At 37.1% G+C, this 23,753-nt stretch overlaps 1 protein-coding gene across 1 annotated transcript; it reads right to left on the bottom strand.

Moving 5' to 3' along the window:
* Nucleotides 1–375: 375 nt before the first annotated feature.
* LOC145768885 (sodium-independent sulfate anion transporter-like) lies at nucleotides 376–23,320 on the bottom strand. The gene is made up of 12 exons (XM_082580491.1): nucleotides 22,829–23,320; nucleotides 17,221–17,382; nucleotides 16,086–16,247; nucleotides 15,647–15,723; nucleotides 8,669–8,811; nucleotides 7,394–7,660; nucleotides 6,424–6,535; nucleotides 4,885–5,081; nucleotides 4,393–4,507; nucleotides 1,751–1,866; nucleotides 1,480–1,610; nucleotides 376–616 (listed from the first exon to the last, which is right to left on the bottom strand). Exons 1-12 carry the CDS (start codon nucleotides 23,318–23,320, stop codon nucleotides 503–505), a joined length of 2,088 nt encoding a protein of 695 aa, XP_082436617.1. The 3' UTR covers nucleotides 376–502.
* Nucleotides 23,321–23,753: the final 433 nt, after the last annotated feature.

Below are 23,753 nucleotides of genomic sequence, written 5' to 3'. Positions count from 1 at the left end.
TAGCTTTAAACTTCTTGCAACAAACTTGTTAGACACCATGTGAAGCTAGCCTATAATTTCATCGTAAATTGGTGCGTATTTAGCATTATATCGGTACCACAATTGCACACAATGGGCAAGTAAAGAACATCTTCATCAGGCAACCCCATCAAGACACCACAAGCAGTTGTTATACAAACACTTGATAAAAAGAACACATGGACAGTAAAAATTAATAAAAATATAATTGATGACACGGCGATACCAAGCAACTTCTGGGCTTGATCGTTCAAACATTTTTTGATGCAAAAGTGATGTTGCTTTACGATCGGAAGAAACTAAAAAACAAGTGTCAACGGTCTCGCAGAAGATAAGTTGGTTTTGATGAGCACAGAAGCAAATTTCTGTGGGATCAACAATGCAACTGAAAGTATTGTATTTTTCATCTTGTCAATCATTTCAGGAGAGATTATTCTTTTTCTCAATATTTTCTTTGATCAAAAGAAAGTTTATTTGACGTCGTTCAGACGTTCTCATTTGCTGGAACAATGTTAAGAACAGCTTCTTCGACGTCATCGTAAAATTTCACGTCATGCTTGATCAATCCTGCTCTCTTTAGCATACGTTCCTTACCAGCCTAAAATGCAGAACATAAATTCATATCCAACTCGGAATTTGGCCGTGCAAATGCAAGGAAGTGGCAATAGCTGCTTCGACATAGTCCATATCAACAGTGGCGTTACTTTGAGTCTGTGCCGAGGAGGGGGAATATAACTAAAGGGGTTCGAGAATAATGATTCCTACCATCAATCAAAGTTAAAACTAGATGTCCTGTGGTCATATTTCGTGTTAATTTACAATAGTTACAACAAACGTATGAGTAGCGTTGACAGGGACGGTCCAAGGGGGTGCTTTAGGGCCTGGGATGATTTGTTTCGGCCCGGCGGCAGTAATCTTTCTAAGGGGCACGGGAACATGAAACCACTGAGTATTCTTTGGATTTGGTGCGTTTTTGTTTTTCTTAGAAAATTCTTGATTCGGGCCTAAGGATCTCATTAGTACAGGGCCCAAATTATCCTCTCAACGGCTCTGGCTAGTTTCCTTGGAACAAAACCCTAGCGACAATGTCATTTGTAGGCTACACAGCGTTTAAAAAGGTGCTTTTGCTGCTTGCAACTTGGCTGATCAAACTTAATCACTTCTTTCACGTCGTATCAATATTACATGCTGGTTTTGTAAGAATTTGTTAACGCTTGCTGCATGATATCAGTTTAATTTATCCCAAAACAGTTCCATTGCTTTTCACTTTTGTTTTCATATTATGACTAATTTGGACAGAAAAAACGTGTTAATAAGGAATATTTAAAACCTTTCAACCATCTAACCCACAGTACATTTGATTTTATATAATAAGCGTCATTTTTATCACATAGCAACAATGCAACATAGTCTACAATTAAAAAAAACAAACTGATCTAATGTAATACGAAAGAAACTCACGGTAAGGCCACAGAGTTTGAGAGATTTTCCGACATTGTTCAAAGATTCTGCACCGTGGTAAAATGCTTCTGCCGAACTGTAGTCCAGTGTTCTGATGTTGGAACAATCCATAATGATCACCTTACATTCTCCTGCCAGTAGTCAAATTGATAGGTTTAAAAACAAAGTCAACTTTAAAGAAAACTGCGACGTGAGACATACATTGAAGTTCAAAATGGAAGCTAAAGTTAGAAGCAGTTTAAAACTACTATTCAGTTCAGTTGAAACAGACCTCTATCTGCTTGGTCTTGAAGTTTGTCCTCAATGTATTCCGCTCCGGGAAAGTCAAGACCTTTTTTAATTGTTATTGTCACAATGTCACCAGATCGGACAGCTTTCGCCTTTGGCCTGAAGTTTAAAAGCAAAATCATGGCACAAAATATCGTAAAAGAACAAGCTAGCAACAAGTTTTGATTCACTGCCCAGTAGTCCGCGGAACATTTGTGAAATTGTGTTGACAATTTGATTAAACAGTGATTGAACGAGTGAATATTTATCTTCGGACTGAGAACGATTTTTCAGAAGCTTAATTCTGGCAATTTTGAATATTCGTACAAACTTTGAACCACTGACGCAGGCTCGACCGCCAAGCTTGGCAAAACAAGTTTCCTCGTTTTAAAGCATTGTTGTCTGTGTTATATTAACTAACAGTTCATGTCTTATAATTAGAGATGTAAATGCAAAAAAAGAACCGTTTTTTTTTCAAAAAAGACTTGGGCCAAAAAAACACGCGTTTTTTGTTTTTTTTCATATTTTTCTGGAAAAGTTGCAAATTTTTTACAATTTGCAGCTTAGTTTCATTATAGTGCTCTTGAAAAACATTAAACTAGTAAAATTGGTTTTATTGGTGTGCTGAAGTTCCTAAATGTTTGTGCTTGGTAGCATATGGTTTTTGCGTAGTCCTACGTTGTTTCACTTTCTTCTTCATTCTCAGGCATGTTTGTGGCAGTAGACCTGACAAACAATGAATTAATGCAATTTGATACAAGACATAATGTAGATGAGTTAATTTCTTTTTCCTTTTAAGGAAGTTAGCCTCAGATGTTAGTATACCAGTAGCCTATAGCCCTATACCACACTCAATGGGTTGACGAAATTTGGCAAAAACAAAATGGCAGTATTCAGAACACACATTACCTTGTTTGTGGTAATTTACTAATGCAAGCTATTGTCAATAGCTTGTTTAAACATATTTTTTAATTGATAGCTTAACAACGATGTATATGCTTTGCAGCTTTGTAAATGTTGAAAGAGAAGTATTCTTTTCGTGTGTTGTAACTTGTAAGGTCTTAGACACTTTGTCATTGATGCTTCTTGCAGATCATTTGTGACATAATACAAGAGATCTTATCACTGATATTTTTAGCTGTCAAAAGTAAAGGCATTTGTCAGAAAAGGTTTAGGTTAATGTTCCTTTCAAATGCCCACCACCCATGTTGACTATTACTAGTAACTACCTACCCTGAATGAAGAAATTTTCCCTTTAAAGTGGAGTTTTTCAGCACTGCTCAGTGTTCACGTAGTGAGTAAATGCTTCATAATACTTTTCCTGACAAGTATAAAGTTTTACCCATATTTCGGCAATGCAGGATAAAAATACAAAACAAACATCAAAGATGAAAACTTATTTTATTTGGGAACTAGGCCTACTACTTTTTGAGATAAAAAGAAATTAAGCTCTTGGCGTTACGCACCAATAAAACCATGATGCGTAACTTAAAAAAAAAAAATTATTGGGTAGAGGAAAGATTGACGAAAAGTTTGGCAAAAACAGAAAATTGCTGTCTTGCAAACCAGTTCACATTGGATGGATTAAGTGCAACTGTGCAACCATACTTCTTTTAAACATGTCTATGACAGCACAATGGCGTGATTTAGGGAAAACAAACATGACTATGACATCACAAAGGAGTATTGAACCTCTTCAAGGAAAATAAAAAACATTAAAATGTTTCCATCTTTCACTACGTTTAAATGTGATTTGGGCTAAAATTTGGAACTTTAGCACTACACTGCTTTTGCCAAACTTTTCATCAATCTCTCCTCTACCCAAATGAAAAAAAATTTTTTTTTGAAGTCCACGCATCATGGTTTTATCGGTGCGTAACGACAAGAGGTTAATTTCTTTTTATCTCAAAAAGTGGTAGCCAAAACTTGTTTTAATGTTCATAAACAGATAGCCCACCCCAGAAAACATAGGGGTAGAGCTAAAAATTATCAAAATATGTTGAGCAGTTCTTGAGATATTGCCGTTTTTCTATTGCTCCTTATGTATGAAGCCACCTAGTGGCTAAGGTTATTTCACTTATAACTCGAGAATCGCTTGTGCGATTTTCATCAAGTTTGCACCAAATGCACATCAACTGAAACAACCTCTTGACGTTGTACTGGAAAAGGTGTGGAGTGCTAGTCAAAAGTGCCTTTGTGAAGCAGAGAAACAGGACACTGACCACCTGGTCCTAACATGCCCATTAACCAAAATCTCAGGTGGCTTCGAAATTGTACACGAGTGTGGTATTGCATTTCACAACTGGCTGGACCAAACTACAGACAATACTTGAGATGTGCCAACCATAGGACACTGTTACTACTATTTGAGACGATGAGAAATCTTTATGGCTCGTGTGTTGAGACTTGAGATTTACAAAATTGCAATGAACAAATATACCAGACATATTGTCTGATTTGAAGTAAGTCATACGAGTTATGAGACTGTTTGTTTGTTGAAAGAGACGCTATTGCAATGAGTTTACCCTAATTGCTGCATATTGTGACATTTAAAATCTAAATACAAGGTAAAAAAAAAAAAACGATTAAAAAAAAAAACGATAAAACAAAAAAAAACGTTTTTTTACATCTCTACTTATAGCCCACCTTGCGTGGGCCATTAGGAGAATAAGAAGAGACACTCCTATCCCAGCCATGATTCCGTAAGCAATGTCCACAAAGCACAAGAAGAAGGTAACTCCAAGTGGAATGATATCTATTTCTGAAACAAAAGTGACAAAAAGTAAGAGAAAGCTATCATTGTGAAACTGGTTTAATATGGTTCTGTTTTGTCATTTAAAATCAATACAGTAGGTAAAAATACAAAATGTTTCATTGCGCAAGAGCCTACGCCACGGCGCCATCTAAAAATCAAAGAACAAAGAGCGAGTAGAATTCGTGGCAAATGAGAAATGTGTATAGATTTAAATTTTATTTTCAAAAGCTGAGTTATCTTTACTTCTCTTTCAGGATACTGTGTGGCCAAAAACATGTCGACTTCAACCATGATCATTGAACTGGTCCACGCCCCTGTTAAAAATCTAAGCTTTCTAGCAAGAGACAAGCTCGTGGACAAAACGAAGAAGAAAAATAACTTACTGTTCACTTTCCATATGTGTCTCATCTCCTGGAAGTCAAAGAGGTTGATTACTGCCATGATGATCACTGCGGAAAGTGCAGCAACAGGGATGTATTGAAAAGCATCCAACAAAAACTCAAGAGCCAAGAGAACCACTGCTCCAGTAAAGATGCCTCCAAGGGGTGTCATCACATTGCTTTGAGCGTTTACGGCAGATCTAAGCATTATAAATTTTAGCTAGTAGGTTAACCTGTAGTGTAATCACAGTCATGGCTTTATAAGACTGCAAATTGTAACAACAAACTTTGACAGAAAAGTTTTCACAACATTTTTAAATTACCGTATGTGTTTAGATCTCAAGTAGGCTACTTATTTGCTTACCCAGCAAACATTGTACCTCGGCCCAACGTAATGTGACAGTTGGTAAAATAGTGCTCCTCTGTTGACTCAACGTGTCTTGCACCATTCGTCGCAGTTGGGCCAACCATGGCCACCTAAAGATACGGCCTGATTTGTCACATTTTGCAGAAATTTCTAGGTTTTTCTAACTTTGAGCGAACGTTTAAATAACATTTTCTGAAAATTAGATTTTTACGCTTTCTTTATTCTTTTCCTCAGAAAAGGTTTTCCACACAATAGGTTTTAACATCCTCAGATGTTGAAAAACAAAGAAAATTTGATTTCGAAGATTTTAGTCAGACTGTTAATTTTTCAATAACAGTCTGATTTTGCGTTTTTCTACTTACTTTTTCTCATTTGCTACTGCTTCCCCAAGGCAACAAAAAAGTTTTAAGTCATTAGGAAACCGCAAAAAGTAAAAACATCTCAAAAAATGTCAGTCAAGCACTAGCAGTAGCTGTAATCAAAATCTGCAAAATGTGACAAATCAGGCCGCATCTACAGGTGGCCATGGGCCAACTTATTTTAAAATCTTTGGGCCAACGTAAAAAAATTGAGGGGTTACCGTAGTTCGCCCGCAAATAATGACGTTGGCCCAACGTTCTGTACAACTGCACACCAACATTGGCAAGAACGACTTCCTAATTCTAAGTTTTTTTGCATTTTTATTGTCCCATTTCAATTGTAAAAAGAATACCATGAAGCAAACTTAAACAATTCTTCGAAGGTATCTTCAATTAAAATATTTCAAAAGTTGGCAATATTTCAATATTTCAAAACTACACTACCCTCAGCCAACCCGACCAACCGTCAGCCAACGTTGGGCCAAGGAAAAATGTTTACTGGGTAGGCTTAGGCTGTTTTTCTATATTTTTATTGGAATAAAAATTGTGAACAAGAGTAGGATTAAAGTTTGTTGTTGAACCGAACTTAGCTTTCAAGCAACGCAGCCAAAGTAGGCTTCTAATTTACGTCTCAAAGTTCTACTCCAATATAATTTTTTGTAATTTATAAGCATGTTCACAATCTTACTATACGGTACTCGTTGCGGCATTTAAGCTGCTCTATGATTTTGGAATATAATACTAAAGATTTCTGTAAAGGTATCTTTCCATTATAATAACTTTAAAAGGTGACCTAACATGCATTAGGGATGCTACCTTCCAAAGCCCCCAGTGATGGGAAAAGATGAAACAAAAGAAGAAAAGAAATTTCCAACTCCAATAGTTAGAAGCTCTTGCGATGCATCCACTTTGTATTTGTGTTTTCTTCCTAAACACATATATAGATGAGATAAATTAAGAACCATAATGACATTCCACCGTCAGACGACAATTGACGATATCAATTTTAAAACTGAAAATTGTTAAATTCTATTGCAAAGAAATTTATTTTCACACGAGTCAATTCATACATATATAGCTAAAAATCGATTTCGATCAGCTAGAACAGGGCAACTCAACTAATGTTAGCAAAGTTCCATTTTGACAAGTTGAATATTTTTGCGGTCCGGTGAATATTTCATATGCAACCACGAAAATTAAACAACCAGTAGCTTACAAGCACCGAAACATTTTTCAGGTAGAATGTAACACGACTTGGATTTTTGGCACATCAGAGAAGACGGCAAAGCGTTGGGGGGTCTGGGGGCGAAGCCCCCAGCTTCTTGGATAATCACAAAAAATTGCTTTTTCCTAACGAAATCTGTTTAAAGAGGCCCTAAAATGTGGCAATGAGGTTATTCTTCCAGAAGCCCGAGGTCCACCTTCAACACCCAGAAGGTCCGGATTCGGACCGCGGTCCGCCAGTTCAGTAGCCCTGAGCTAGAAGCTGGATCATGTTCAGTTAAGGTTATTCAAATAGAATATTTCTATTAGAATATTCTATTTGAATAAGCTTAACTGAAGATGATCTAGCTTCTAGCTGATGGAAATCGATTTTTAGCTACAGTATATATGATTGAACTGACTCGTGTGAAAATAAATTTCTTTGCATTACAAGACATGTAACCGAGTCTTTCATATCAAGCATTGTTGTGGGTTTGACACCTGTCAGAAGATACTTAATTTTCTTGAATTCTATTGGAAGCTTTGTTTCAAAAACTTTTTTGAAATAAAAGCATATAATTACCAAAAGCTTTTGCGATAGCGATAGATTCCAAGAAAGCGATGAGAGGAACAACTCCCAAACCACTTCCAAGAGTTTGCAGTATTTCTCCAAAATGAACAGTTCGGTTTTGTTCCGGGAGTTCAATGGAAAACGATGGCAGTTGTAAAGGAGGAAGACCTCCTGTGATGTTGCCCGTGAGAGTAAGAGGTCTCATGTCGACGGGATACTCGATATCAGTGACTCCGTAAGCAATAGATGCAGCCACTACAACAACGATAGCATTGCGACCTGAAGAAACAACAATTATTCAATATTCTAATTTTACTAATAAAAAATTAAACCAAGCTGCAGTTTCAAGTATGCTTATATAATTAAGAGAACATTAATGCACGGGCATGCTGGAAACGTGTTCAAAGAGTACGCAAAACATTATTTTCAACAAAGAATGCTACAATGTTTAAACATTGACTTTATCAAGATCATCATCATCATGTTCCTCCCTCGTTTAGAGGGTTGGATACAATGCGCCATTGTTTTCGACCATGATCTGTTCGTACTACACTTTATTTAATTTTGTCCATTTAGAGATGTCAGTTCTTGGTCTGTCTTTGTTTCTTTTACCAATTATTTTCCCCTTCTATTAATGATCTTTGTAACGAGTTTGCCTTTTCGTGTGTCCGAAATACTTCAACTTTTTTCGTTTGACTATTTGCAGGATATCTTTACTTGAATTGAATTTGGATAATTTTTCATCGTGAGTGACCTTTTGTTTTCATGAAATTTTTAACATTCGCCTGTATGTCCAGAGCTCGAAGGCATCGATCCGTTTCTCCATTTTTTATGACATTGTCCAAGTTTCAGAATTGTATAAAAGGGTTGACCAGATGTAGTATTTTAATATCCTTTGACGAATCATTAAATTTAAACTTTGATTGATTAAATCATTTTTCCAAATGTAGTTCTTGCAATTTATGTATATTGACTTTACAAGCAAGTTAAGATGAGTCAACTGAGATTTGGCAACAATCTAAACAAAAATAGATGATTATATTAAGAAAGAAGTGATTGACTGTCGTCTGTCATACCGATAACACAATCATTATTTTAAGCCATATACGTGCTTAGAAATAGTGCTTTCAAAATGTATGTCAACAGTTGACTGAGGAATTAATTTATTCTGCGGAAAACATTTGTTCCAGCATGAAAGACCTCGTTGGTTCCACTTCTGATTGTGATCACATGATACCAATGACCATTCACCAGCCAATATTAGATGAACCAAAGAAATGCACTCACTGGTAGCTGAGAACCACAGCACATTTCGGAGAATTCGAACTGGTAATTTATCTTCTTCCTTCGTCTTCGACCATCTTTCCTTGGCAAACTTGAGAAGAAAGAGCAAAACCATACAAGACAATCCCAACGTCAAGTCCCAAACTCTGCCAGGAAAAAATAATAATACTTTAATAAAGTCATAGCCAAATCAAATGATGCTGTGACTAATCATGAGATTATCTATTTCGAAACTGCGCACCTTTTGTTTCTTCACATGACGTAAAAGCAGCGTAAAATGATGGTTTTTACACACTAAAGAATGCAAACAAATAGATAAAGTTTCAAGTTAAAATGAAGTCATGAAGACATTGTCCTCAAAGTGAAACCTTTGATTTTAAATGATTTGTTTGACTGAAATTAAAAATGGAAACATTACAAATGACGATAAATTTTCTAACTGTTGGGTATTGTTTATCTCAGGCATGAGACAATTTTTTTTTCCATTTCATACACCCACGATGAAGTAGGAAAAATCGCTACGGAGAATCTTTTGTCATGTGACATGTAAGACTTAGTTGCTTCTTTGACTTCAATATTATTTGTGTCAACCAAGTATTTGATGACATTTTTTCAGGGCGGTGGAGTCAAACAAAAGTTGTACGACTCCGACTCCTCACTTTATAACTGGCCAACTCCGGCTTCAGTGTTGCCATTTTTTTTAAATTTTTGTCCTTTTTCATTTTTTAAAATTTAATTTCACTTTAAGTTGTAATGGAAATTGAAACGGCGACTTTCACAAAAACTAACAAAAACAAACACTTCTATTTTTTGGTGAAGATTCAAAGCGCAATACGCAGAACAAGAAACCATATTATGAAAAAAGATTGCAAACAAAATTTTATTGTTTTGGATCAAACCGGAGTAGGCTTTTTGAATAACGACTCCAACTCCAGCCACTTTAAAATCATTCCGACTCCACAGCCCTGCGATTTTTGTCTGTTTGTAAGCCTAAACATGGAAGAAATACACTGATCTTATGAAACAATAAATTTTTAACACTGGCGAGCAAGTTTTAGTTTTGGAAGAAAACGGTGATTTTTCAAGTAATGGAAAATATTAGGCCAAGGCAATTTTAATTGAACCATAGGCATACGAAGCCGAGCAACGTGATTAAGTTTAACATCTTCAAGTTTATTACATTTACATAAACATAAAACTACGCAACAAATTAAATATCGAACGTTTTCGACATCACAAGATGTCCTCTTCAGGAATAATATACATACAACTTAACTACATCTGAAAAAAATACAATGGTGAACTAAATCTATAAACAGAAAAAGACAAAAACTGCACAGTACTTCTGACTAGCTCAAACTCAACGATATAGGCTCTACGAGAATCTAAGGTAACTGCATCAAAAGGTGTTAAACAGATCACATGATATGGTAGAAAGGCAAGGTGTGAAAAAACTAATTTTAAAATACAGAGAGCAAGAAAGACGAGCCGCAAGCATAGGCCTACAATTGTCTGTTCAATTTTAATTATCCACAAGGGAGATATGACAGCAATTGCAGCACCGGTAGGCTACTGAAAGTTACTTGATGTGAAACATTTTTCATAATAGTGTATTTCGTTGAATGCAAGAGAAAGTATGCGTGCTATAATGATTTTTAGTATGGAAACCATCTAAACCTTTGAATTTTGTCACAAAATTTTTTTGGCACATTAGACACTTTATGGTGCAATTTAATTTTAGTCTGGGAGCCTACGACAGAAGATTTCACCCCATAAGGTACAAAAGGTTTGACCCCTTGAAGTTACTGGGGTCAACCATGTCACTCACAAAAAGTATGGAAGATTGACCGCACCGGGTGGATCTGGACCCTAGAGCCCCCTAAAAAGCCCAAAAAGGGGGTTAATTTCACCCCATAAGGTACATGGACCAAACTTCGTGAAAACGAAGTTCTATGTCAGGACATCACAAAAATATCAAATCTAACAATATTTTCGAGTGGAAAGGTGATGTAAGACTCCCCCCAAAGTGACCCCCCAGGGGGTTAATTTCACCCCATAAGGTACATGGACCAAAGTTGGTCAAAACGAAGTCTTATGTCAGGACATCACAAAAATATCAAATCTAACATTATTTTCGGGTGGAAAGGTGATGTAAGATGCCTTCAAAGTGACTTCCCTTAATGTGACCCCCTCGGAAGGTTTATTCCACCCCATAAGGTACATGGACCAAACTTGGTCAAAATGAAGTCTTATGTCAGGACATCACAAAAATATCAAATCTAACAATATTTTCGGGTGGAAAGGTGGTGTAAGATGACTTCAAAGTGACTTTCCTTAATGTGACCCCCTCGGAAGGTGTATTTCACCCCATAAAGTACATGGACCAAACTTGGTCAAAACGAAGTCTTATGTCAGGACATCACAAAAATATCAAATCTAACAATATTTTCGGGTGGAAAGGTGATGTAAGATGTCATCAAAGTGACCCCCAGAGGGTTTATTTCACCATAGAGTACATGGACCAAACGTGGTCAAAACGAAGTCTTCTAGGGCACCACAAAATATCAAATCTAACAATACTCTCAGTTGGAAAGGTGATAAAAGACCTACCCAAAAGTGAATCTCCTCCTATAGTTTAATTTACTTCATCCCTTTCTCGAACCAACCTTGGTGTAACGAAAGTGCTATGCCAGGACAGTACGAATGGATTAAATTTAAAAATATTTTTATATAGGTTTTGATGAAATACATTCACAAGCTGTCCCATGATGCATGAAATGGAACTATAGCCTACTTTACAAAAAGTTTTTGTATAAATCATATTAAGTCAATCGAAAAAAGGCAACAGGACATGACAATACATGGCTTTGTAACACCAAAAACAGAAAGTACACAAGAAGCATATAGGCTACAGTAGCCAGAAAATTGATCCAAGATCTTGATACCACCACTAAATGTGGACTTAATCGAACAACTGACTATCCAAATCAAAACGTTTCGAAATGAATCATTTGGAACGTTAATTTAGGCAGTAATGAACATTTTCCAGCTGCTACAATAAATAACCTAATAAACCCAATGCAGTAAATTTTTGTTTAATGCCATTTGCTTCATGTCTCCAATCAGTTATCGTAACTGTTCATTCATAAACAGAGATTGTTCGTGTAAATGTAAACGGTCGTTTCTTTATTCTTCATTGTCACTGCTGTCGCTTTCACTTTCTTCATCTTATTCTTCAGATTCATACAATTCTCCTGTTATATACAGAGATAAAGCAAGCTGTCTGCGATGTACCAGCCCCAAGCAATGTGGTTATCCGCACGTCTGACACTGACTGTCTTGTAATTGGCTTAGGTTGCTATGGAACTTTTGATCCTTCATTAAAGATATGGATAGAAGCTGGCTTGCAAAGCAATAACACGCAGCGGTACATCAACATCAACCAGCTGCATAGGCCTACCGCACTTGGAGTGACGATTTGCAAGTGTTTACCTGCATATCATGCCTTTACAGATTCTGATTACACCTCGTCATTTAGCAGGAAAGGGAAAGTGCGGCCGCTGAAATTACTCCAAGGAAACCACGAAGCGCAGGCAGCTTTTAGCCAACTCGGACACGACAAAGAAATTAGTGAAGACACTATCATCGCCATAGAGAACTTTGTGTGTAACATGTACAAAAACAAGAAAATTAATTATGTCAACGAAGTCCGTTTACAAATGTTTTTAGACGGCTACAAACCCAAAAAAGAAAATGAAAGGATATCATGCATACCAGAAGCTACTGTAGATAGTAGTACTCTACCACTTTGTTTACGAGTACTTCTCCAGAAGACAAGGCGCACACATCTCATCACAAGATGGTGGTTATCTTCAACTAGAAGTGAACAAGCAGCAACGTTGCTGCTAGAGTATGGCTGGAAAGAAGAAGGAGGTTCTTATAAGTGGTGTGGTTTGAAGGTAAAGGTATAAAGCATCTTTAGATGTCTCTGCGTGGAATCTGATCTCATCCAGGAAAGTCAAGAAGAAGGTAAACAGCATTGGATGTCGCTTGGGTTACCCTTTATAAATATAAAACTTTCTCCTGGTCTATCAGTCGTTTACTTTCTTACTGTAAACATTAGCCAATAACTGGCTGTAAAGTTTCGTTTTAGGAACCTATAACCAATAGTTTCTGCAATCTTGAGAAAAATGCCTGGGTGCACTAAATAACAAATAAATGTTGAACTTTTTCCAGTTAATAGTAAGTTGCAATGTTGCATTATTCGAAGAAAAATAGACGTCTGTAAAAGATAATAAAATTACTATTGTATGTTACGCATATCTGTAGTGCATAATAGCAATTGTTTCGTACAGTCTTTATTTCTCTGTATATAACAGGAGAATTGTATGAATCTGAAGAATAAGACGAAGAAAGTAAAAGCGACACCAGTGATTGATTGATTGATTGAATCTTTATCCTCGGACTGGGAAAGCTTCTTGCAGAGCTTAATCCTGGCAGTTTCGCATACTTGTAGAGGCTTTGAATCACTGGCGCAGGCCCGGTCACCGAGATTGACTGAGTGAAGTTTCCGATTGTTGAAGGCTTGTTGTCGGGGAATTATTCCATCCATTAGATGCCACTGAATGGAGAGCAGCCCTTAACGTGCGTTGCTCAAGCGCACACCCCGAGAGTCGAACCAGCGCCGCTATTAATCTTGAAGCTTCTTCGTTCCAGAAGTGACGCGCTAACCAATTGAGTTACCGTTTACATTTACACAAACAATCTCTGTTTATGAATGAACAGTTACAATAACTGATTGGAGACATGAAGCAAATGGCATTAAACAAAAATTTACTACATTGGGTTTATTGGGTTATTTATTGTAGCAGCTGGAAAATGTTCATTACTGCCTAAATTAACGTTCCAAATGATTCATTTCGAAACGTTTTGATTTGGATAGTCAGTTGTTCGATTAAGTCCACATTTAGTGGTGGTATCAAGATCTTGGATCAATTTTCTGGCTACTGTAGCCTATATGCTTCTTACGTACTTTCTGTTTTTGGTGTTACAAAGCCATGTATTGTCATGTCCTGTTGCCTTTTTTCGATTGACTTAATATGATTTATACAAAAACTTTTTGTAAAGTAGGCTATAGTTCCATTTCATGCATCATGGGACAGCTTGTGAATGTATTTCATCAAAACCTATATAAAAATATTTTTAAATTTAATCCATTCGTACTGTCCTGGCATAGCACTTTCGTTACACCAAGGTTGGTTCGAGAAAGGGATGAAGTAAATTAAACTATAGGAGGAGATTCACTTTTGGGTAGGTCTTTTATCACCTTTCCAACTGAGAGTATTGTTAGATTTGATATTTTGTGGTGCCCTAGAAGACTTCGTTTTGACCACGTTTGGTCCATGTACTCTATGGTGAAATAAACCCTCTGGGGGTCACTTTGATGACATCTTACATCACCTTTCCACCCGAAAATATTGTTAGATTTGATATTTTTGTGATGTCCTGACATAAGACTTCGTTTTGACCAAGTTTGGTCCATGTACTTTATGGGGTGAAATACACCTTCCGAGGGGGTCACATTAAGGAAAGTCACTTTGAAGTCATCTTACACCACCTTTCCACCCGAAAATATTGTTAGATTTGATATTTTTGTGATGTCCTGACATAAGACTTCATTTTGACCAAGTTTGGTCCATGTACCTTATGGGGTGGAATAAACCTTCCGAGGGGGTCACATTAAGGGAAGTCACTTTGAAGGCATCTTACATCACCTTTCCACCCGAAAATATTGTTAGATTTGATATTTTTGTGATGTCCTGACATAAGACTTCATTTTGACCAAGTTTGGTCCATGTACCTTATGGGGTGGAATAAACCTTCCGAGGGGGGCACATTAAGGGAAGTCACTTTGAAGGCATCTTACATCACCTTTCCACCCGAAAATATTGTTAGATTTGATATTTTTGTGATGTCCTGACATAAGACTTCGTTTTGACCAACTTTGGTCCATGTACCTTATGGGGTGAAATTAACCCCCTGGGGGGTCACTTTGGGGGGAGTCTTACATCACCTTTCCACTCGAAAATATTGTTAGATTTGATATTTTTGTGATGTCCTGACATAGAACTTCGTTTTCACCAAGTTTGGTCCATGTACCTTATGGGGTGAAATTAACCCCCTTTTTGGGCTTTTTAGGGGGCTCTAGGGTCCAGATCCACCCGGTGCGGTCAATCTTCCATACTTTTTGTGAGTGACATGGTTGACCCCAGTAACTTCAAGGGCTCAAACCTTTTGTACCTTATGGGGTGAAATCTTCTGTCGTAGGCTCTCGGTCTATTTGATTGACTGATTGAATCTGTATCCTCGGACTGGGAAAGCTTCTTGCAGAGCTTAATCCTGGAAGTTTCGCACACTTGTAGAGGCTTTGAATCACTGACGCAGGCTAGGTCATCGAGATTAACAGAGTGAAGTTTCCGATTGTTGAAGTCGTGTTGCCTAGACATCATTCCATCCATTAGATGCCACTGAATGGAGAACGGTCCTTAACGTGCGTTGCTCAAGCGCACACCTTGAGAGTCGAACCAGCGACGCTTGATCTTGAAGCTTCTTTGTTCCAGAAGTCAAGCGGTAACCAACTGAGCCATCGGGGCGAAAAAAATTTGTCCCTTGCAAGAAAAAGGGTAGGCGGAAACCCTATTTACAAAGCATGGAATGATGCCATGTTTAAATGCTGTTTGCTCAAAACGTGTCAATTGTTTTGTGTAGAATAGCCTACTTCTCGTGCCTTATTACTGAAACAACTTTGACCTAATCATTAGTCATTACTTATCAGATAAAGATGCCTATTGCCTACATAAAGATGAATTCGTTGTAAGTTGTTTATTTCAAATTGTCCTGTCAGTTTTTTTTTTGCAATGCTCAGATCAATAGAAGAACTGTAACGACACCAAAGATCTTTTGACCAAAGATTGTACTCACTTGGTTTCAGTTATGTTCCTCAACAAATATTTTATCGTAAGGAAAAACCCCCTGGGTGTAGAAATTCCGAAGATTTTCTGCATTGATATAAATGCCTTTGTTAAAACACAATGTTAAAGATAAAGATGCAAGCATTGAACACAACCTAGCATTGATAACTTCTAAAAATTACAACCTATAATGTAACACATTTTTACAATGTTCTTTTAAAGCGTGCTTAACAAACGCACCAATTTTCGGTGCTTTGTAATTTTGCAAAGAGGACAAATAAAAAAAGGAATATTTAAAAAAGTCGGGTATTTTTGCATTGGACATGAAGCTAATTTAAAAAAACAATAGAATAAACCTTTGCAATTTAGCGTTTGGCTATTGTGAAAACAAGAACTCAAATTAACGAAATATGTGAAAACCGGAACAAACAGCGATTTATAAACATTACCTTGAGTTGTGTGGTTGCTATCACAATGGATGCTGCGGACATAAACCCTGTGATGACGGGATGAGAAATGTACCGTACCAAAAAACCCAGTCTAAAGATAGTCATCAATATCTGTATGACTCCACAAAGGAAAGTAAGCATGATGGCCAGTTCAACGCTCGTCTACAAAACAACAAAATAATTGTTGTATAGTTTATGCACTGAAAATGAATGGAAAACAAAATAGGGACAAACCACCAAGAATTTGGACTAATGATATTGCAGACTGGACGGGGTATGATTAAAAAACTGCAATTAAAAAATCTCACAATAAATAAACTTGGCGTTTTATTGCCTCAAACCCTCGATAAGAGGAAGGCATAGCTGTAGGAGATGGGGGCAAGGGGGGCGATCGCTGCCCCGGTGAAAAAAAAATACTGCAAATTTGGGCAAAAATATCCAGTTATTTGGGCAAATTAATCTTACCATGATGTTTCGACGTGTTACCAATTTGTAAACTTTACATAATTGTTGGAATTTGTGAAATACATTAACATTTTCCAATGAATGTAAAATGTATTATTAATTTCGGAAAATATTGCATGTGGTATTGCAATCTGGGCAGAATGATCAATTGATCAGTTTCGATTCCACAACTGCAAAAAGAAACTGTAAAAGAGCACAGTTGGCGAACAGAGGTTAACTTATTGCTGATATTCACTAACTTGTAAGCTTAGGCTGCATTTCTTCACAAGTAAGATTTGAAAGTCTGCTGGGTACTGGCAACTTGATGAGATTTTTTGTTTGTTTTTAATATCTTACTAATGTGGTTGTTCGTAAAAATCATTTGGGCAAACATGTTGATTGTCTGGTTTCAACAATTATCAAGTTAATTTTAAAACATTAATTTAAAACCTTAGCAGTCGTTTCTTCCATTTTTTTCGTAAAAGAATTGTTGCAAGCTTATTAACCGAATTTGGTTTGAAAGTTGGGTTTGAGTTCAGAATTACATTTTCTACCTAGCTACGTCGCACAATCAAAAATTTTTTTTTAGGCGACCAGTTAAATTTAAATTCTCTTAAAAAAATAATGCTGGCAATTACAGATATTCAAAATAATAACATAACGATAATAATAATCATACTGTCATACTTACTGTCTCCTCTTTATCACCACCATGTGCAGCATGCCGCCACGGATCTTTAGCATATTCAGCAACAAGGATAGACATAACAGCCGTAGGCCCAAACGTGACGTCTTTGGAAGTACCCATCAAACAATAAATGAAACACCCCATAAAAGCACTGTAGAGTCCATACTGTTGAAAAATAAATAATATTTGCTGAGCAGGAAACTATTTATAGGAATAAGAAGTTTTATTATCTGAGTAAAAAGCGTTTTGAAAGCGTGATTCGTACTGTATATATTTGGAAGCTTAAGCAAACGCTTGGAATCTTCAGATAAACCCAGTCACTAAGGTTGGCAGTTTGAAATTCCACTATGAGCTGAGTGACCCAGTGGTTAGAGCACCTGTGCGACGTTTTGCAAGACGTCGGTTCGAAACCACTCAGGAACGTTAGACAATGTCTTAGCGACAGAACAGATGTAAGACCGAACAGATGTAATGATATGCTTAAAGGTTGGCACAGATGTTAGCTTCCTTGCCTCGGACATTCTGTGACGAATTTATTTGCCAAATGTTTACTGCAAAATCTACTGTATGAATTAACATACTCTGTGAGCAGATTAATTAATTCTTCTGATGCAGCGGTAAAAGTCAAAACGGTTGTTTAAAATTGTTTTCCTAACATGCAAAGCTGTATAAAGAGCGTTTTGGTTGGCAGTAGCAGGTTTGTCACAGTGGGTGTGAACAAGTAGGCTACATGTCATGAAAGCATGTGTCTATGAGACATTCCGCTGAAATTATCATTGATGACATAATAATGTGTTAGATCAGGTTTATAGCTACGTTTTATAAGATTTGAAAATCTGGCGTAATTTTGTGGCATCTGGTGAAAATTAATGAGATTTCTGGTGACAAACTTATTTGAGAATCTGGCAACGCTGAGTCAGAGTGAATAACTATCATCGATCAACGCCATCAAGGGAGGTTTCAAAACAGAAAAAAATACTAGTACCTTAGATAAGATCAGTGACAGTGAATCGAAGTTTTATTTGAGACTAGCAGTTTAACAGCAAGAGCGTCAACAAACAAATCGAAAACAATGCAGAAAAATCGAATGTTTATGTGGGAAAAATTTATGAAATTTTTATTTCCTAGAAGGGCGTTGATTATAGCCTTTTGGAAAATACTGCACAAAACGCTGCTCCGAAGGGGCACCAAGGTAACAAAGTTATAAATCTTAAATTGTTGTGGAAATATTGCGCTACAATAGAAAGTCATCATGAATAATCTCAATTGGTGTGCACAGTTTTATCTTTTGCAACACTACAGTCATTTTTTCATGCGTTGTCAAACAAACAACCACTAAGGAACAAAATGGTCGGAACGCCGCTCTAGTCAACCCAATCAAAAGATAAAAAGCGCAAAATGTACACTCTAAACTTATGTTCAGCAAATGCTTCGAAAACTAAAGCGCTTTCATCTTCAGTGCTATTGGATAGCAAAAAAGATTCCTCTACCTTTCATTAGACTTGTATTATTCACAAAAAAAAAAGTGTCAAAGTTGGTAAGAAAGTGTTTCTGAAAGAACCCTCTTAATTTGTAGGCCTACGTACAAACGTTATATGAATCTTATGTGAAACTTGAGCAGTTACAGTAAAGCGTATCCAGATTTTCCAAATCACATTGGAACTTACTAAATTGACAGCGCTAAAATCTTAATTCAGATCCAACCTATATCATTTGAATATCGAATACTGTAATATCGAATACAATTCAATGGCCCTCAAATTGAACGTTGTCAACATAAAATATTCAGAGCTATTGTCAACATAAAATATTCAGAGCTATTCGTGGTAAAACTCTGTGTCATGGCCAGCATTCCTTTTGGTTTATGTAGTTTTGGGGTAGTCATTGAAGAAACTTTTGGAAAAAAAAATACTGGTTGTTTATTAAAAATGATCAAAACGGTAAAACGCCATGGCTGAAGAAAAGTTTGATGAAAACTAGAATAAAAAGGCACAGCTTTTTGTAGTAAAAGGTTAACAAAAGTCTTATATCATTATTTCGTTTTCGTTAATAATAATCCAATACGGTAATCTACTACTCTACTTCATATGATAAAGCTTTGGTAGAGAGTTTGCATTTTTGAACCATAGACAACAAAACAAAGTAACTTTAGCGGATTTAACATAATGTATTACACACAATACAAAATATATTATTATATGTATAACATAATAACTCAAACGTTTTCAACACGTACGTGTGTCCTCATCACGAATTAAACCTGAAATATACATAACATGAAAAATTGTAAGATAAATTTGACTTTGCACTCTAACGACACTCTGGACTGAGAAGCACAAACTGAACAAATGCACAATGATTACAAGTAAATTACACGGTGGAAAACAGATCACATGAGCTACAGACGGAGGTATAAGCTGTGGTCGGGCAATGATATTGGGATCGGAGGAGTTGGGATTTTGGTGAAAGAGCTATGTGAAAATGTTGTTGAGGTTCGTAGACAGAGTGACAGAGTAATGGCGATAGTGATGGTGGTCGAGAATGTAGTGATGAGAGTAATCTGTGCTTAGGCACCACAAAGTGGAAGATACGATGAAGAAAAAGAAAGATTTTATGACGAAATAGCCCATGAATGGAGCACAAGAAGTGATCAGGAAACCGTATTGGGTCTTGGGGACTTTAATGGGCACGTAGGCAAACAAATTGATGGGTTTGAAGGTGTCCATGGAGGGTTTGGCGTGGGAGAAAGAAATCGCGATGGAAGACGACTACTTGAGTTTTGTGATGAAAAAGACCTGTGTGTTGCTATAATAGCTGGTTTAAGAAAGAGGAAGGAAGAAAAGTAACTTTCAGTGCAGGTGAAAATGAAACTGAAATTGACTTTGGGTTGGTATGCAGGAAAAACAGAAAACTGATCAAAGATGTGAAAGTAATACCATGCGAACTTCAGCATAGATTGGTGGTTATCGACTGACTTGGACAAGAAAGATCTGAAGAAAACTGTAAATAAAAAAGGGTGATCAAAAAAAAAGTTTGGAAGTTAGAAAATGCCGACGCAAGAAAAAGGTTTAAAAAGAAAGTTGAAAGTCTTGTTCACAACGATGTGGCTGATCCATGGGGAATTGGGGATCCTTCAAGAATGGAGTTTTGCAAGCTTGTGATGAAGTTTGTGGGAAAACAAAAAGCAGGATGGATCGAGGAGATACGTGGTGGTAGAATGAAGAGGTGAGGGAAGTAATTGAGGAGAAAAAAGTCGCATGCAAGAACTGGTGCTGAAATAGATCAGAAGAAACTAAGCTCAAGTACAAGCAATTGAAAAATCGGGCAAAGAGAATAGTTGCAAAATTATGAAGAAAAAACTGAGCAGGAATTGACCAAATTAAAAAACAGTCTCAACAAAGCATATAAGTTTATGAAGGTTCTGAAGCGGCATGGGAAAAATGTCGATGGTGGACAATGTATTAAAGGAAAGGATGGAAAACTTGGTTTCAGTGAGAAAGATCGTGGAAGAATTTGGAAAGAACATATGGAGGTGATAATGAACAAGGAAAACGATTAGGATCATTATGTGGAAGTCGATGTGGTAGCAGGTTCGTTAAAAAGAGTAACTCGAGAGGAGGTGACGCAACCATTCCAACCAATGAAGAAAATGAAATCGGGGAAGGCTTCTGGACTATCTGAAGTCACTGTGGAAATGATACGCGCAAGTGGAAAGGCAAGATTGAAATTAATGCAGGAAATCAGCCAACGTGTGTTAGATGGAAAAGGAATGCCAAATGAATGGAAGACTAGAGTGGTGATACCCATCTTCAAGGGAAAGGGTGATGTAATCGATTGTGGGTCATATAGGAGAATAAAACTGCTGCAGCATGCATTGAAGGTAGTGGAAAGAGTGTTAGAAATAGAATAAGATCTGTGGTGAAGCTAGACGAGATGCAGTGTGGATTTATGCCTGGGAAGGGAACGAAAGATGCTATTTTTATTTTGAGGAGGTTGTAAGAGGAACATCAGGACAAGGGAAAGAACTTGTGCATGTGCTTCGTGGACATGGAAAAGGCATTTCATAGAGTTCTAAGAAGAGTGATGGAATGGGCAGTGAAAAAAAAAAAGAAATACCAGAGGCACGGTATTTCTGACGGTGAAAGGTATTTATCATGGTGCAAGGACAAGCGTTCGAGTTGGATCTGCTCTCTCAGACGAGTTTTTCGGTGAAGGTGGGTGTACACCAGGGTTCTGTCCTCTCTCCTCTAATTTTTGCCATTGTGATTGATGTGATTACCGAATGTGTACGAGAAGATTCGTTGATGGAGATACTATACGCGGATGATTTGGTTTTGTTGAGAGACACAATGTAAGATCTGAGAGAGAAATTCAAGAAGTGGAAGGAGTCGCTTCAATGTAAAGGTATGCGTGTCAATATCAAAAAGACAATAGTCGTAATAAGTAGAACGGAAGGGGAAATCACAATGAGCAAAATTGACCCATGTGGTGTATGTGGAAGAAGAGTGATGGCAAATTCTGTTAAGTGTATGTACAAAATGCAGGAAGTAGGTGCATGAAAGATGTGCAAAGATGAAGAGAGTGGCATGCGGATCCGGAGATGGTTTTGAATGTGAAAGATGCAAGAAGATTGAAGAAGGAATGGTTGGTCCTGTTGAAAAGCTGAATGACGAAGTGGAATCAACGAATCCTATTGGCTATCTAGGAGATAGATTGCATGCAAGTGGTGGTTGTGAAGTGGCAGTGACTGCAAGAGTAAGGTTTAGTTGGGTGAAATTCAGAAAGTGTTAAGAGTTGTTATGTGGTAGAAGATTTCCGTTGAAAATGAGAGGAAGAACTTATACTAGTTGTGTGAGATCTGCAATGCTGTACGAAAGTGAGACATGGTGCTTACGGGAAAACAAATTGGCGATTTTAAGAAGAACCGAGAGAGAAATGGTGAGAGCAATGTGTGGTGTGAAGCTGATGGACAAAAAAAAATACTGAAGAACTTATAAACTTGCTTAGGTGGAATGAGAATGTTGATAACTTGGCGAAAGCGAATGGAGTAAGGTGGTATAAGTATGTTTTGAGAAGGGATGAAGATGATGTTTTGAAAAGATCGCTGGAGTTACCATTGGAGGGTGGTAGAAAACAAGGAAGACCCAAGAAAACGTGGAAAAGGAAAGTAGCAAGGTGGGATTGACAAGAGAGGACGCGTTGGACAGATCGATGTGGAGGCAGGGTGTGAAGGCGATTGCGGCACTTGGAGGTGAATCCGGCCACCCTCGGTAACATCACTGGATTAAAACTGGACTAACTACTACATGAGGTGTAAAACTACAGGCATTGGACAAACAATTATAACTTTGCACCGTCATAGTGCAAAGTCATATTTATATACAGTATCTTACAATTTTTTCTTTTATGTATATTGCAGATTTAATTTCTGATGAGGACACACGTACGTGTCAAAAACGTTTGAGTTATTATGTTATATATTTTGTGTGTAATACATTATGTTAAATCCACTAACGTTACGTTGTTTTGCTTGTCTACTTCATATATGGCACATCTAAAGCAAGAATAAGAATACAAAATTTCAAAAACAACTTCAAAAAATTTAGCTTACCTGCAGTTCCAAACCAGCGAGAGCAGCATATGCCATTCCTTGTGGGATAACTGTTAGCCCAACAGTGAGTCCAGCAATAAGATCGCTTTTTAACATCTTTGGCTTGTACTTTGGAAGCCATGTAATGATGGGGAGTTTTTGCTTCAGATTGTCAACGGAACAAGCACTGGACCAATATTTTCCGCAACCTGATTCAATTTTATTGCAAGCTACTTCGCAATTTCGACGGATTTCATAACAGCCGAATAATTTTCCGTCTCTTTCGTTTCTTGATCCTTCCTCTGTGCTTACAGGAGGAGGAGGAGTCGATGTGCTTGTGTCTACTTCAACAACCATGTCTTCTGGGACTTCTATAAGGGAAGATGTCTCGTTTCTCAACGCTTCACAATGTTTGTCCAATTGACGAAACGATTTGTCTTGCTTGTTTTTGCATGGATAAGTTTTCGAAATCCCGTTAGTCCTTTTATTCTCCGAATTATTTTTTCCTTTCATGACCCTGGGGCTTGTTTATTGTCACTTTTAGCTAATTCTTTGTTGCTGCACAATAGATAGCAATCAGATATAATCTGATCCGACATGGTAACTACGTGTTTTCATTTTTCGCAAATCCACCGCTAAATTATGTAGTGTTAAAGTTAACGAACCCTATTTCAACTTTTACCGCATGTGAGATGAAAGAAGATTCTGGAAACCAGAAGCTGGAAGCTTTGAGGTTGATATTGAAAAGAACAAACAATTTATAAATTATATCATCATTAGTTATTTTCGTGTGCAAATTTGGTTAGGTATGATTTCCTTACCGCAAGAAGATTTTGTTTGCAGAAACGAAAAGATTTTGTTTGCAGAAACGAAAAGATTTTTTCAAACAATAGAAGTAACTACAGTGTCAGCATTCTTGTGAAGTGTTATCGATTTTCAACATTTT

This window comes from Aplidium turbinatum, chromosome 4, assembly GCF_918807975.1.
Source record: "Aplidium turbinatum chromosome 4, kaAplTurb1.1, whole genome shotgun sequence".
NCBI lineage: Eukaryota > Metazoa > Chordata > Ascidiacea > Aplousobranchia > Polyclinidae > Aplidium > Aplidium turbinatum.
Note: the sequence above shows the minus strand (reverse complement) of the source record. Positions and strands in the feature narration are given on the sequence as shown.